Genomic DNA, 15892 nt, shown 5'->3' with positions numbered 1-15892 from the left:
TGGCCTCTTATGAATTTGTTTTCTGGATATTCAGATAATTGTATTTTAATGTGATTGACTTCCTTTGCAGTTCATTTTATGCATTTAAAAACCTAATTCTGAGAAGGGTGGCCTACCCAGAAGGTGCCATACACCAAAAAGGCTGAGAATCCCTGTTTTGGGGTCTCTTCCCATTCTATGAACTTAGGAGCTGATGAACTTCAAGGCCTTGGGACAGAGTGATGCACATTCTGTTTCCAGGCCAAACTAGCAAAAGGGGGTATCTTTACCATCTGAACCCACCCTGATGAGGGGCTACGAGTGAGTGGGCCCACCCACTGCTAAGCCCTGGCCTTCCACTTTCCCATTGCCCTGCCCCCATCTCCCAGACAACTAGGCTCTCAACCAACGTTCATCATCAAACTGTAATTCTTTATTAAGTGCCGAGGGTTTGGGGTCCCATTCCACCCCCCCACCCAACCCTGCCTTTCTTTGTAGCTAGCCACTTCTCTGGTCGTCCCACCCCCTCTCCTCGGTCACTGGCCCTGGGGCTCTGGGGCAAAGGAAGTCCATCCAGACGGCTCTGAGCTCCAGGAGGTGCCCGAGTGAGTTATTGGTGCCTTGTGCTTTGTTGGAAAGATTCTGGGGGCAGAAGGGGATCCTGTCCTGCTGTAGTGCTCCGGGGCCGCTGCTGCCATCGTCGCCCTGCCCACCTGGGCAGTTGGCTGTGGCCATGAGTCTGTAGTGTGGTGGGACAGGCATGGAGGGGAGGGAGAAGGGGAGGAAGGGGAGGGAGGGGAAGGGGGTCCGGACTATTTTACATGCTCTGCGGCGTGAGAGGAGCAGTAATACTTCTTGTGCGCTATGAAGGTGGACAGGCTGCTGAACTTGATGTTGCACAGACGACAATATCTGTGATTGCCGTTGGGGACGGTGGCAGGGGCGACTTTGCTGGGGGTCTGGACCCCCTTGTCTGTGTACATGGGTGGGGTGGGGGGCTGGAGCAGAGCTTCAGGCACTGGTGAGAGGGTGAGGGCCGGGACGGTGGCTGGAGACAGGGGCAGGCCTGGCCGGGGGGAGCTGGTGGGCAGGGGGCTGCCATTGGCTGGGGCTGGGGACTCCTTGAGCTCGTGGCCATTGAAGCTGTCCCGAGGGAGCCTGGGGCCTGGCTGTGGGGAAGAAGATGAAGAAGAGGAGGAAGAGGAGGATGTCGGTGGGGGCAGTGACAGGGGAGCTGGGAGGCTGTTCTCAGCCGGCGTGCGGGGGTGGGGCGTCGTGGCCTCGGCCAGGATGTGTCCTGCCACTGGCTTGGCCACCAGGAGGCCGTGGGCATGGCGGAAGTGCTCAATCAGGTCACCTTTGATGGCCCCATTGAGAGGGCAGTAGGGACACACCATGGGGGGCGGAGGTTTCCCCCCAGGGAGGTGGAGGGCTTTGGGGCCAGGGTAGCGGTGCAGGGGGTCTCCACCGGCATAAGCCACTGGCAGGCCTGAGGTTTTGCTGGGTCCTGGGCTGGCTGAGGCCACCCCCTTCTCCACTTTCACCCGCACGCCCCCCTCCAGCTCTTCCCCAGGCACTCCCCGGGGTCCCTCTCTGGCCAGGCGGGGCTTGGCCAGGCCCTGAATCTTCTGCAGCTGCTCCAAGGCACTCTGCTGCAGGGGGGCAGCTGGGCAGTAGTATTTCTTGTGGGCCAGGTAGGCTTCCAGGCTGTGGAAGCTGACGCAGCAGGCCGTGCACTCATGGTAGTCGGTCAGGGGGAGCAGAGGTGGAGGCGGCGGCGGTGGGGGTGCCGTGGGGGCCCCCTCTGTTTTGTGTAGCCGTGGCTTCTTGCTGAGGTCGATGGGGCCATCGGTGTCTGGGCTGGAGCTGGGGGAGGGGGCTGACGTGGGAGCCTTGCCCACGGGCAGCAGGAGGGCAGGAGGTACATCGGGCCGGGCACCCAGTGCGAGCGCATCGGCTGGGCTGATGCCCAGCTGTGGGGAGGTGGGCAGTTCCCCCAGGGGAGGTGGTGGTGGTGGCGGTGGCGGCGGGTGAGTGGCCGGCAAGAGGCCGGCATTGCTGGTGGCTGCATGGATCTCATAAAGCTTGCGCCGTTTCCGGGTGCGCGCTGGCTGGGGCAGAAAGGCTGCCTTGTTGGGGCCCCCAGGCCGCCGCAGAGGCGGATCGTGGCGGGAGGCGCAGTAATAGCGCTTGTGGACGGTGTAGGTCTCATGGCGACTGAAGCGGATGTTGCAGGCCTCGCACACGGTCTTCATGGGGTCCTCGTCAGTGTCGTCCACGGAGCTCCGTGGGCTCTGACTGTCCTCGCTGCCCCGGCCTGTGCCATCCGCCTCCGGGGAGGCTTCCTTTCCCCCCGCAGCCCCTTCTGCCTTTGCGTCCGCGGCCAAGGGTAGATGCTCCCCCTCCACTTCACCTTCGGCAGGGGCAGGTGGGCCCTGGCCTTCAGGGGGCTGTGGGGACAGGACGGCTCTGGTGGGGGTGACTGCCGGGCCCGGGGGGCCCTTGGGGGGTCCAGCCACTTTCGGCTTGCGGGCGCCGGGCGGGCTGCCCTCCGCCACGTGGCGGCTGGAACAGTAGAGACGCTTGTGTACGTAGTAGTTGTTGATGTTACTGAAGGTGATTTCGCACTCGAAGCAGGTGGCTCCCTTGGGCGCAGGGGTCCCTGGGTACAGGCCCGGGGCCACCCCTCCATGGCCTTGCTTGAGCCGGCTGTGAACCAGCTCTGACATCTTGGCCAGGATTTCGGAGGCCTGGGGGACAACGGAGGTTTCAGGGCCAAACATGTACTGGGGCAGGAAGATGGTGCCTCCGGAGGGGCCCACGCCTGCCTCACTGGGCACCGGACTGGAGCCTGGTGTGGGGCTAGCCAACTCGGATTTGACCTTCACGGAGGCCAGGCTTTGGGGGGAGGACGTCCTCGAGGAGGACTCAGGTTCCGACCTGGGACTGGCACCCTGCTCTGGCCGGCTGTGGCTCTTGACCATCTCGGGCTCCTGCCCCTGGCCCTCCCCTACCTCCTCTTTGATCCTCAGCAGTGGCACTGCCCCCTCGCCAGAGGCTGAGGAAGAGGAGGAGCAGCTTTCTTGGGGGGCAGCCTGGGTATCCCCATTTTCTGCCTCAGCAGGGGCTTTCTTCACCAGAGTGTCTGGTGGTGCAGGTGACTCGGAGCTCGGGGGTGCCTGGCTGGGATCTGGAGTGGGCAGAGGACCGTGCAGGGCCATGTGCTGCTGGAGGCTGGCCAGGCTGTCCGCGAGGAGGCCACACTTGAGGCTGGGGGTGGAGCTGGCCTGAGCCAGACCTGAGGGGAAATGAAAAAGGGAAAATAGGATCAGGAGTGCCAGACACTACCCTGGACTACAAAGAAGCAGAGCTGGTACCAATCTCTCCCCACTCCTCACCATCCACCCTTCAGCAGCCAAGCTGAGGATTCTAAAACACAATGACGAGGGTGTTACTCAATGAGCTGAAATGGCTCCCTATTACTTTTGGGATCAAATATAAAGTCCTCTGTGAGGCTCCTCACAACTCTCCCCCTTCCCATCTCTCCAGTCTTCTTAGAATCTACTCTCCTCCTTATACTCTATGGAGTATACTCATAGACCCTCCCTTCTTTTCTTCTTTTCTTCCTTCCTTCCTTTCTCTTCCTTCTTTCCTTTCTCCCTCCCTCCCTTTCTTTTTCTTTCTTTCTTTCTCTTTCTCTCTCTCTCTCTTCCTCCCTCCCTTTCTTTTTCTTTCTTTCTCTCTCTCTCTCTCTCTTCCTCCCTCCCTCCCTTTCTTTTTCTTTCTTTCTTTCTCTTTCTCTCTCTCTCTCTTCCTCCCTCCCTCCCTTTCTTTTTCTTTCTTTCTCTCTCTCTCTCTCTCTCTTCCTCCCTCCCTCCTTTCTTTCTCTCTCTCTCTCTCTCTTCCTCCCTCCCTCCCTTTCTTTCTCTTTCTCTCTTTCTCTCTCTTCCTCCCTCCCTCCCTTTCTTTCTCTTTCTCTCTTTCTCTCTCTCTCTCTTCCTCCCTCCCTCCTTTCTTTCTTTCCTTCCTCCCTAGCTTAGACTGCTTTTCCCTGTCTTCCTATTAGCACATAGTAAGTGCTTTATGAATACTTGTTGACTGACTAATACCATTAGGAAGCAGACACTGACTGAGTGCTTACTATGTATGGAGACCAACACTCTGTCCTCAATTTTAATCCTAGGGTCACCAGAATGGGCACATACTTGCCTTCTATTTACCTCCTTAGGACTGATCCCAGGAGCGTGCCTGAGCATTCTCCATTTTCCCCTTTCCCACCTAAGGCCAGTAGGGGCTGGTGGCTGAGGCCTGCACTCTCCCACCAGGTCACAGCTGACGCACCTGTGGGGCCTGGCTTGGCAGCCAGGTGTCCTGCACTGGGGGAGTAGATTTCGCCTTTGGAGCCTGGCTGGCAGATCATGTGGTTGGTCACCAGATGGCTGTAGAGGATGTCCCTTGTAGTGGAGACGAAACCACAACTGTGGCAGATCCCTGCAAACCACAATGCTCAGCATGTCAGGGAGCTCAAAGGACTGGCTTCTGCCAGTGAGATCCTGCCAGCCTTCCTGCTGCCCCCCATTCCAGCTTGAGATTCTTCTCCCTTGTTTGCCTTCCCTCTTCCAGTGCTCCCAACCTTTGCCTCGGCTGCCTTTCCTCTCCCACTTCCCCTTTACCGGCATCGCTGGTCCCCTTGCCCCCCGCTATCCTCTTCCTGTACGCACCGCTCAGGGTGTCTGTGTGAACCTTCAGGTGCCGCTCACAGTTGGCTTTGGTGGTGAAGGCCGACAGGCAGATCAGGCAAACAAAGGGTCTTTCTCCTGGAGGACAGAGCAGGGCAGCATGAGGTGGAGGTTGGCACTTAGACCTCAGCACTGAGTGGCAGGTTGACCCTTCCCCCTAACCCCCCAGCCCACATCACAGCCATCCCTGATGCCTGTGTCCAGGCACTGCAAAGAGAGCTGGGGTGTAGGAGGTCCCTTACCACTGTGGCTTCGCATGTGGATCTCCAGGGAGCTAGCACTGGGGCAGCTTTTCTTACACTGGGGGAAGGGGCAGACCCGCTCGTTGGGGTACGTCTCCTTGGGCTTCTCCTCCACCAGCGGGGAGCCTGAACTCTGGCGGCTGGCGCAGTAGTACATGAGGTGAGCCTGCAGGTTCCGTTCACTCCGATACCAGATGCCACAGTCTTTACAGGGAAAGATGTCCTCTGCAGGAGGAAGAAAGACACAAACTGGGATGAGGTCCTCTCTGGGCCACATTCTTCCCTCCACCCCACCCCCCTCACCTTGGCACTGACAATGAAGGACAGGGACCTTCTTCTCTGGACCTCAGTTTCCTTCTCTTGAGGCAGGTAGGTGGCAAAGTCAATAGAGCATCAGGAGGAACCAAGTTTAACTCCTTCACTGGATATTCATTTACCTGTTACCCTGGGCAAGTCAGTTAACCTCTGCCTACCTCAGTTTCCTCATCTGGAAAATAGGGATAATGACAGTGCCTACCTCCCAGGGTTGTAGTGAGGCTCAAATGAGATCATAGTTGTAAAGTGCTTTCAGAAAAACCAAGAAAACAATATAAACGATAACTATTCCCACATAAAGGGAAAGAAAAATTCCGAAGGCCCAAAAAATCAAAAGTAAGAAAACTCTAAGGACCAAACAGGGCTCCAATGAAGAGACACAAGGGGACACCTTTGGTGGAAGGGGGAGGCTCACACGGGTCACGGATTCAAACTCTTCAGACTCTTTCCCCAATATATACATCAGTTGTGTTGACTTTAAAAAAAAAATCTTGTCTAAAAATACTCTTTGTCTTATGGGATGCCTCTGCGGGAGGTGCATTGGGCGGGATGTACGGCAGACTCCAGTGATGTCAGAAAGACTTTGGTCAGCCCCCATTACACTTCAAGTTCTTTGAAGGCAGGCCTTGAGCTTTTTTTATCTTTCTGTCCCCAGCACATCATTCTGCTCAAAGCTTCTTAAGGTTTTGTTTCTTTAAATTGAAAAATAGAATCTTAAAAAATGGGTCAGACCAAACAATTTCTAAGAACATTCTATGTTTTTCTGTATTTGGAAGTCTATGGTGACCATGCTTTAATGCTCTGTATTCTAAGGTCCCTTTCCACTCTGACTTTGGATGGTTTTCTGGTCTCACGCCCTGGCAGCTGGTGAGAGGAGGTACCCAACACTCTTCCATTTGGGTACCTGAATATCCTTGGCAGGGTGGAGTGCAGAGGGGGAGGGGGTGGGAAGGATTTCTAAGTTTTTATATGTAAAATACTCTGACCTCAATCTCACAGTTAGTAATTACTTATCTTTCAATATCTCTAGGCTTCAACTCCTTCCCTCCTTAAGGGCCCCTCAAATAACTGTCAGCCCCTCCCCCTTTGCCCTGATAAACACTGATACTGTACCTACTCCCCCCACTCCAACTGCTTCTTCAGACCCCAAGAAGACAGCGTGACTAATGATACCAAGAATTCTTTGCTCCCCACACCCTGGCATCCAGGATGCAGAGCCTGGCCATCAAGGATCTAGCATTTTGGAGGACAAATTGTAGGCTGCTAGATTCAACTGGAGGAAAGACTTGTCTAACAACATCCACCATTTATTAAATGCCTACTATGTGCAAAGCCTTCCCTGGGGGATTCAGAGAAAACAGCCCATACCTAAGGGAACTGGCATTTTAGTGATGGGGGGGAGGGGGAAAGGGAGGTATTTGCCCTGTATAGGTACAATGCAGTGGGAGACAACTAGTAACATGTGGGAGACCAAGGAAGGCTTTTGGGGGAAGCCACTTGAGGTGAGGAAATGGAGGGTGGGAAAGGAGCATATATGGCTGACACAGCAGGGGGGTAGATAGAGTATGGCCTTCAAAGAATGGTTAATGAGTCCAGCTGGGCTGCAGCTCCCTTTGTCAAGACTAAAATATGGTGGGTGGGAGCTGGATTCTGGAGGGCCTTCGGTGGCAGCTAAAGGACTTTGTTCTCACCCGAGCAGGGACTGACCCTCCAGACCTAGGCTATAATATAAGATTGTTTTAGCCAGCTGAGTGACAGATGATTTGGAGAAAGAAGGGGCTGGAAATCCAGATGGAAGTTATGACAGTAGTCTAGGTGAGAAGGGAACTGGAGGGATGGCTGGGAGAAGAAGGAAATGGACAATGAGACAGATGAGCCTTCTGGCTGTGGGGACAGAGGAGGTCCAGGAAGAGGCAGATCTAACTCTGGGGGCCTGGGAGGATGGTGGTACCCTCAAAGGGAGAAGGGCCGATCTAGAGGGCCAGGAGAATGACTGTCCATGTGTTGGGAACATATGTGAGGCTGAGTAAACCTATGGAGATGTGCCATTAAAATGCCATTCATCCTTCAAGGTTCAGTTCTGGGTCACCTTCTCCAGGAAGCCTTCTCTGACTGCATGGGATCTCTCCCTCCCTGGAATCCCCATATCACTTTATTTGTACCTTTCATGGTACCTCATAGTCTGCCTTGTTAAGAAAGGATATTTTTGCGTCTAGGGGTGTGGTCTCGGACGAAGCAGTGTCGTGTAGTGGGCAAAGACCTACTCTGGGTTCGAGCCCTACCTCTGACACACACTGGCTGTGTGACCCCAGGCAATCCTCAGTGCACTGGGCAATGATTTAAGACTGTAAAGTTGAGGAGAAGGGGATGTAAAGGGAATTTCCACACCTGGCAGCTCTCCAGATCTTGCCCCATGGCCTCTTCTTCCCCACTAGACTTTAAGCTTCAACATCCCCTTCTCTCAGAGCCTAGCACAGTGCTGGGCCCATAGGAGGTAGTCAGTAAATGTCTCTTCCATGAATGAACTAATTAGTCAGTCAATGAACATTAATTCAGCACCTCCTATGTGCCAGGCAAGGTGCTAAGAGCAAGGCATACAAAAAGAAACAAAAGACAGTTCCCTAATCTCAAGGATAACTAAATAAACAAGAGACCAAAGGATGGCATATGAAAATGTGGGTGCACATGAAAAGGTGTGAGCAAACATGGCGCAGGGAGGGTGAAAAGAGTGAGCTTTCTCATGTCTCACAGGCATCCACAGGGCTGTTCCCAGAATCATAGGACTTCAGAGCCAGAAAGGAACCAAGAGACCGTATGGTCCAACTTAGCATTTGTGTAGTGAGCGCTTTAAGGTTTGCAAAGCCCTTTACAAACATTATCTCATTGGATCCTTACAATAACCCTGAGAAGCTGGTTCCCCATTTTTCAGATGAGGAAACTGAGGCAGATTGAGGTTAAGTGACTTGCCCAAGGTCACACAGTTAGGAAGTGTCTGAGGCTGATTTGAGCTCGTCTTCCTGAGTCAGGGTTCCCTAAACAACTACTATGCACCCCTATCTTTTCTTATCCCCTGTGTGAGACTGCTCCTGTGGGTGAGAATAGGTACATAAGTGTACTGGGGGCTTAGTGCAGGGATTGGCACACAGTAGGTGTTTAGTTAATGTTTACTGACTGATCGATTTGGAAGGCAGGGAGTTGAGGGAACAAAAAGACGTCAGGAAGGCCAGAGATGTGGACCCCAGGGGCAAGGTTGGTGTCAAGTGGTCTCTTTTCTCCTTACTCCCTCCTCTCTTTGCTTGAATTCTAGCTCCCTGGCTCATGAGGGCTCTAACTCCCCATTTCTCCATTTGTAATTGGAATCATTTATGGGGAATCCTAAGTACCTCCTGGCAATCTTGGTGTAGCAGACTCTGAGTCAACAGACTGGGTAATACTGGCTCTTCTTAGCACCTGAGGAACCTTGGACAAATTGTTTCCCCCTGGGCCTGGCTCTTCCTCTGTACAAAACTGGGGGATGGGGATGAAGAAGTGGGCTAGAGGGTTTCCAAGGTCCCCTGTCCCTACTGTAACATTCTACGATCCTAACAAGGAGAGGTCCCCAAAGTATTAAAAGCCTCTGCCTTTTCACACCTTGAGTCTCCTGAGCATTTTATGAGGGCCAGATTTCATCTCCACTTATACCTTTGGTAGAAAAGGAAATGGGTGTCTCTGGTAAACTCTAAGTGACTGGTTTTTCAGTCCTTGTGCTGCCCAGAGTTACCCATGGGTTTTCTGTAGTCAAATGTTCATCTTTCAGGCTTAAACCTTGCCTTCTGGTCTCTGTGTACCTGTCCTGTCCTGTCCTGTCCTTCCTTCCTTCCTTCCTTCCTTCTTTCCTTCCTTCCTTCCTTCCTTCCTTCCTTCCTTCCTTCCTTCCTTCCTTCCTTCCTTCCTTCCTTCCTTCCTCCCTTCCTTCCTTCCTTCCTCCCTCCCTCCCTCCCTCCCTCTCTCTGTCTCTGTCTGTCTCTCTCTCACTACCCCTTGGGTTTACATTTCATTTCCATGAAGCTGTCTTCTCAATCTCGCCACACTCTAGCCTCACTCCTTTGTCAAGAGGGGTGTAGTCTCAGCAAACAGCTGACCCAATTGACCTGGGCATCCCCCAAGATCTGCCAGACAGTGCAGGCTTTTCTGTGTCTGCAATCTCTCTGTTTTGGCGGGCACACTGTAAAAACGGACCCATGACCCCTTGTCAGGGTCACTATAGAAGTTATCTCAGTCGGGGACAGGCTGAACAAATGGACCTTTGAGGTGTTCCTTGTAGCAATAATTGTGTGTGTTCTCTCGTGAGTCTCCACACCCAGGGCAGTCTGGGAAGGTGACTGGTCTGCTAACTTCCCGTTCCTAAACCACTGCAGATAGGGGGAAAGACCTCAAGAATCTGGGCAAGCAGCCCAGAAGCTATGGGATCAGACCCTCAGGGATCACTGAGATTGAGAACTCTAATGACTCGTCTACAGCCACGCAGGTTTTAAGTAACAGAGCTGAGATTTGAAATCTCACTAATCAAATACTCACTTCAGGACATCTCCATACTCCTCAATTCTCCCTGCCCCCCCCTTAAGTATCTGGTGCTAGGGCCAGATTCGAGATAAATAGTCCCTAAGAGAAAAAGAGGAAAGAGTATTGAACTGAAGCGGGGGAGGTCAGGAGCTGGAAGGGGTCCAAGAAGCTGAATCTCCCCCCTCTCTTCCTCCACCCCACCTTTTACAGATGAGAAAACTAAGGCCCAGACAGGGGTGAAATGCCTAGCCAAAGGCTGTACAGCTCTAATAAGAGCTGAGGTGGCATTTGAACCCAGCGTCCGATCTGCCTTACTATGTCATCTCTCTAAGTAGCAGAGTTCTGGCCTATGTGACCTTAGTCAAGTCATTTTCCTTTTCTGTTATCTAGTTTATCTGATGATGGTGGTAATAATAAATTAGTATAACTGAATTAATATTAATTATAAATAATACAACAATATCACCATCATCATCATTGTACCAGAAAACCTCTAAATAAGTTAAGTCCCCTCTACTTTGGGCACTCGATGACTACTCACCTAACAGAACAGAATTAACAACAACTTACGTTTTTATAACGTTTTAGGAGGTTTTTGGCACATGGGACTTTACTCATTTTACAGATAGGGAAACTAAGGCACAGAGCGGTGGGTCACAGAGTATTGAATGTTAGACCCAAGACTCAGTCAAACACAGCCCCCTTCTCTATAGCACACTGCCTCATTCTAGGCTGGCCTGGGGAAACTGCAGTAAAGCCTTCTCTCTGTTCTCCCAGCCCCCCACAATAACATCCTAATGCACAGCTAATTATGCCCTCTAAAAATTACCCTGTCTACCTGTGCCACCTGCCTCCTGGCTGCCTGGCTGCTTGAGAGTGGAAAGAGGGGAAAGCGAAGTTCTCATCAGTCTCCTGGGCTTCTGCTGAGCAGCTAGAACTGAGCTAGGAGATTCATGAGGCCCTTCTTATGGCTTTTATTTTTTCAGACCCCTGTTCCCCACCCTCATCCCGTGACTGATATTTGGTTTGAAATCAGTATGAGGCTTGATGTCAGAATCTATCCTTAATCCATTGTCTCCTGACCTGCAGCAGCTCACCCCCACTCCTTGCCCACGTACCTGGAGGTTCGGGGTTCACATATATGAGCCACTGAGAGGACAGCGTGGTGGGTAGGGAAGGAAAAAGGTCAGGTTCCAATTCTCGGGTCCTGGGGCAGTATGGGCCAGTAAGAAAAGCACCAGATGACCATGAGTGCTAATTCCAATTCTATCACTAATGAGAAAGTAATTTGTCTTCTGTCTTCATAATTACATTTGCAAAATATGGGGATCAGACTCCAGAGCCTGTTGATCTGAGCTGACAGCTTGTGTAGATTAGACCCTTTGGGCTCTTCTGACTTCTGATATTGGCTGGCCTGCTGAATGTATGGTTTATCTATCTGGATTCCTAAACTCCTTTTCCTTATCCCTGGCAGCCACATGTTACCAGGTACATGAGGCAGTGTGGTCTAATGGAAAGAGTACTGAACTTGGCAGAAGAGAGAAGGAGGTTTCTAACTACATACACTGGGGTAAGTTACTCCCCCTCTCTTGGACTCAGTTTCCTCATCTGTTAAATGAGGGAAATTGTACTAGACTAGAAGTCTGCAAATAAAAAACCCCCAACATTCCTAGCTTGTGGGTGCCTCAAAGCAGGCCAGTGGGTCAGAATGGGCCCTCAGCCATAGTTTGCCAAAGATCTCTCAATTCTCTAGCATTCTGTGACGCTCCCTGACTTCTCAGATTTCTGATTCTTGCCTGCCAGGTCCTCTCTCTGGTCTTGGCTGCCTGGATTTCTACCTACTATTTATCCTGATTATTTCCCAATTTGTGCCTGGTACCCATTTGGCAACCTTGGCTCCACAGCTGCCTTGGTCTTTGTGTAACCTTTGGCCATTGATGCTTCCTTTTAAGGAGGCAGCGGGGTGGCCCAGTAGACAAAGCACCAGGCCTGGAGTCAAGATGACCTGAGTTCAAATCCAGCCTCAGACACTTATCAGCTGAGTGACCCTGAGCAAGTCACTTAACCCTGTTTGCCTCAGTTTCCTCATCTGTAAAATAAGCTGGAGAAGGAAAGGGCAAAACCACTCCAGTCTCTGCCAAGAAAACCCCAAATGGTATCATGATTGAGCTAATTGGATCTCAGGGTTCAGCTGAGGGTAAGAGAAATGAAGCGAGGCCAGAGTAACGGAGCTGCAGAGGCTTCCACCGGGTACTCACTGTTGACAACAGCAGTGGCCAGAATAGCTGCCATCCCTGCTTGCTGAGGCAGGAGCTGGATGTCCGAGTGCATGGTGGCTGGGTACTCGGGATCCCCAGGCTCTGCCTTCACTGGGTTGCTGGTGATGCCGCGGGGCTCAGCCATGACGAATGCGTTCATCAGTCCAGCTTCGGGCACGGGCTTGGTTGTCTTGCACCAAATGGCCTCGTCTGGTGGGGACGTAAGGAGAATCAATGTCAGTAGGGGCATGGAGGTGAGGGGGAAGCGCTTCTCTTTCCCCAGCAAGGACAGTCTTGGATTTCAGGCCTGTTAGGCAGGCTGGGCTGGGTTGTCTCAGGTTTTGCCCTACACCCTGGAAGTCATTAGAATGGCTAGGAGACTCCTAGTGCAGCCTATGAAACAGCTGGGCCCGGGGGCAGGGAGGGGGAAAGCGGCTTGCTCCAACAAGGTCCCAATGGTCTGGCTGGAATCCTCCTTCCTGTCTCCTAGAATCTCTGCTACTCTGGTCTGGGCACAGCGGAACCCAAAGGATCTAAGGAATGCATCGAGACCTCCTGGGCCAGTTCTGGGGATCTGGGAGGAAACGCGCAATCCAGGTGACGGAGCTCCACCTCTCAGAGACGGAAGGACCTGGCTTTTCTCTCTTGGGACTTTGTTCTCCAGGATCCGGTGATTCTCCAGGCTGCCCAGAGATGGCGCCCTTGACCAACCCCTCAATTCCTCAGCCCAGGGAAGCTTTTCAAGCCAGCAGAGACACCAGTCTGCTGGGGCAGTTAGGGGAGCCTCTCCCTGCCCTGATCCAGAACCTTGGAGCCTTGAAGGTCCTCCTGACTCTTGGCTTGGGGGGTAGGGATGGGTAGAAGGGCAGGAAAGACCTGGAGAAAACCCAGCACATCGCCATCTTATCCTCCATCTCCCCTCTAGCTTCCTGGTCCTAACAGGGAAATGGGAAGGAAAAAAAAGGCCAAAATACCTGATGATAGGGTGGGGAGGAGGTGGGGAAGAGTCACATTTACTCAAATGTTTCTATCCTTCCCAAGAGGTCTCAGTGTTTTAGGGCCTGAAGATGAGACCTCATTCCTTGATCAATCCTAATACCTTTTCTGGCTGCTCCAGATCATGCATCTAGGGCCATGAAAGAGAGCAAAGCACCAGGACCTCAGCATGCTCCAACTCCAGGCCTTGACCTTGAGAGCACAGACTCCTAAGCCTCTGAGATGATATATGCTAATATCAGCTATCTTATTTCTCTTTGGGAGACCTCTGGCTACTTTCCTATCTACTGGCCCATGGATCCTCAGAACACCCCTCCTTTGGTGCAGAGATTATCTCCATTTAACAGATGGAGAAACCAAGATCCTGAGAGAAGGGACCTGCCCAAGATCATACCAAGAACCACTGGCAAAAACAGAAATAGAAGCCAGGTTGTTCAGCTCCCATTTCTTGGCCCTCTTGTCTAACCTACCCAGTCTCCTTGGAATGATGCGAACACCTGGGGTTCATATTTCTGGGGTGGGAAGAAGATTGATTTTCTTGTACGATAAGTACTGAATCCCAAGTGCCTCTCCTCTCAAGGGGACTACTTTGGAGATCTCATTCACATTACTTTAGACATGCCCGGCACATTTCTGGACCCAAAGAGTTAGGCATAGAGATTCCCCTTCACCATGTTCTTCAAAGCATCCCCCATAAGAGGCTGCTGACTCAAGTGCTCCTGTGTTTCCCTCTGACTCAAACTGTTCTTTTTGCCACCTCCATGGTTTCCTTCATCCATCCCTCCTCAGTTCCCCAATAGCATTCTCACTCAGCTTAGACCTTAAAAAATTTCCCCATCCCCCTAGTTGTCCAAATTATTTTTTATTTATGTTTTGTTCTACATGTTGTATCCTCTGGGTGGCTCTGAGTAAGTCACAGCCTCCCTTGGCCTCAGTCTTCCCCTTTGTAAAAGGAAGGCGCTGGACTATCAGAGGTGTCACACTCACAGATGGAGCCAGCAGATGGCTCACAAAACTCTCCAGAGCTGCCCAAACAAGATCAAAATATAACTGGAAATTGTTTAACAAAAGAAATAAAAATACAAAACAACATAGATAATGGTCATTTGTGGTTTTCTAAGTAGTCCACAGGGATCATTCTATATGTATTTGACAGCACTGGGCTAGAGGAGCTGAGGTCCCTGTCTGCTCATCTTTGCCCCTGCCTTTGTGACCTTGGGTAAGTCACTTAACCCACTGTGGGCTCAAGTTTCTTCAACTATAAAACACAGGGCATCAAACTGGATAAAACAGCTGAAGTCCTTTCTAAATTCTAAATCTATGCTTCTGGAGCAGCTAGGTGGCACCATAATGGATAGAGCACTGGGCCTGGAGTCAGGAAGACTTGAATTCAATTCCAGCCTTAGACACTTAGTAGTGACCCTGGGCAAGTCACTTAACCCAAGTGTCTCCCCACCCACACACAAAAAAACCAAAACCAAACCAAAACAACTATGATTCTAGTATGTAGGGACATTTTGGGCAAAATACTTCTGTCTTGGTCCTAGTTTCCTTAGTTATCAAGCTATCTGATGGGTGGAGGGAAGGAGACTCAAAGGATTCAGTTGGGTTGGGGTTGGTTTTGTTTTTTTTTCCATTGGGAAGCATTTGAAAAAAAAAGAGAACGCTACAGAAATGTTCAGAACTTCTAGGGGAAATCCCACGAACCCAAAGAGAGAACTCCCTACAGTAACCAAGTCACGTCCAATTGTAGAATGGCTTGGCTGTCTGTCTGCAGGAAGTGACGGGTGAGGCTCAGCTGATGAGAGTCCCTCTGTCTCCCTCCTCAGCTCCTCTCCATCCTGTTTAGAGGGTCCTAGGTCAATCAGTGGGAGATCACCAGAGCTTTCTCATTCCTCCTTTTCTCATTCTTTCTCCCCAAGCTTCCTTAAGCTTCATCCTATCACTGCCCTTCCTCAGCCCTTACTTAGCTATGGCTTTTGGGTGGTGCCTATGTCTTCTTAACACCGCCCCCCTCCCATGCCTTCTTGGCTTCAGAATTCTTTTGTTCCAACAATATTCCAGGCAGAAAGTGTAAATGTTTGATTGTATAAGTGACACAAGGCCACTGAAACCAGCTAGAGAACCAAGATGGTGGGATGAGATGGACGGAAAAAGGGGAAGAGTTAACCAGGGAAGGAAGAGAGGGAAAGAGCAGAGGGTGAGGAGAAGGAAATAGAGAAGTGGCTTTATGAATGAATGAATGAATGAAAAAAGCATTTCTGAACGTGCTTATGATGTGGCAAGCACTATGCTGAGCCCAGGAGAATACACAAAGAGGAGGATGAGATATCTGGTTCCTTCCCTCACATTCCAATTGTGGGTGACAGAACATATAAGAAGATACGGCTGCAGGGTGGATGGAAAGATCTGGTGGTCCTTGGGATACACAACCAGGGCACCTGGTGTATTGAGGAGGAAGAGAAAAGGAGACTCAAAGTTATCCTAAGGCAGAAACGTTCAACAAGCATGGGGCAGATCGAGCTCATCATCAGTGTCACTGGCTTTAAGGGGAATAAAAAGTATGTGTATTTAAACAGACCCTAACCTGACTTCTCTGGGTGTGGCATCCAATCCTTCTTCTTGGTTCTATGAACTTTAATGGAAGTGCTATAGTGATGATGGCATACATTCATTCATTCATACACACACGCACACGCATATGTACACACGCACACACACATACATACACACACACACACACACACCCCTCTCCCATATCATATACCCCACAACCTCTTGGAGTTTTATTCTTGAAACATCACTTCTAGGACGTCTTCTC

General features: G+C 51.3%; 1 protein-coding gene across 1 annotated transcript in view; it reads right to left on the bottom strand.

Moving 5' to 3' along the window:
• Positions 1 to 390: 390 nt before the first annotated feature.
• ZFPM1 (zinc finger protein, FOG family member 1) overlaps positions 391 to 15892 on the bottom strand; it is a 200569-nt gene continuing 185067 nt past the window's right edge. The window contains exons 6-10 of the mRNA XM_072636304.1: positions 12076 to 12285; positions 4961 to 5185; positions 4701 to 4796; positions 4321 to 4470; positions 391 to 3277 (exon numbers count right to left, since the gene is read on the bottom strand). Of these exons, the coding sequence (XP_072492405.1) occupies positions 792 to 3277; positions 4321 to 4470; positions 4701 to 4796; positions 4961 to 5185; positions 12076 to 12285 (3167 nt within the window). The 3' untranslated portion in view covers positions 391 to 791. The remainder of the gene's footprint in view (positions 3278 to 4320; positions 4471 to 4700; positions 4797 to 4960; positions 5186 to 12075; positions 12286 to 15892) is intronic.

This window comes from Notamacropus eugenii, chromosome 1, assembly GCF_028372415.1.
Source record: "Notamacropus eugenii isolate mMacEug1 chromosome 1, mMacEug1.pri_v2, whole genome shotgun sequence".
Classification (NCBI taxonomy): domain Eukaryota; kingdom Metazoa; phylum Chordata; class Mammalia; order Diprotodontia; family Macropodidae; genus Notamacropus; species Notamacropus eugenii.
The sequence above is the reverse complement of the archived record's forward strand: the minus strand, read 5'-3'. Positions and strand labels throughout refer to the sequence as shown.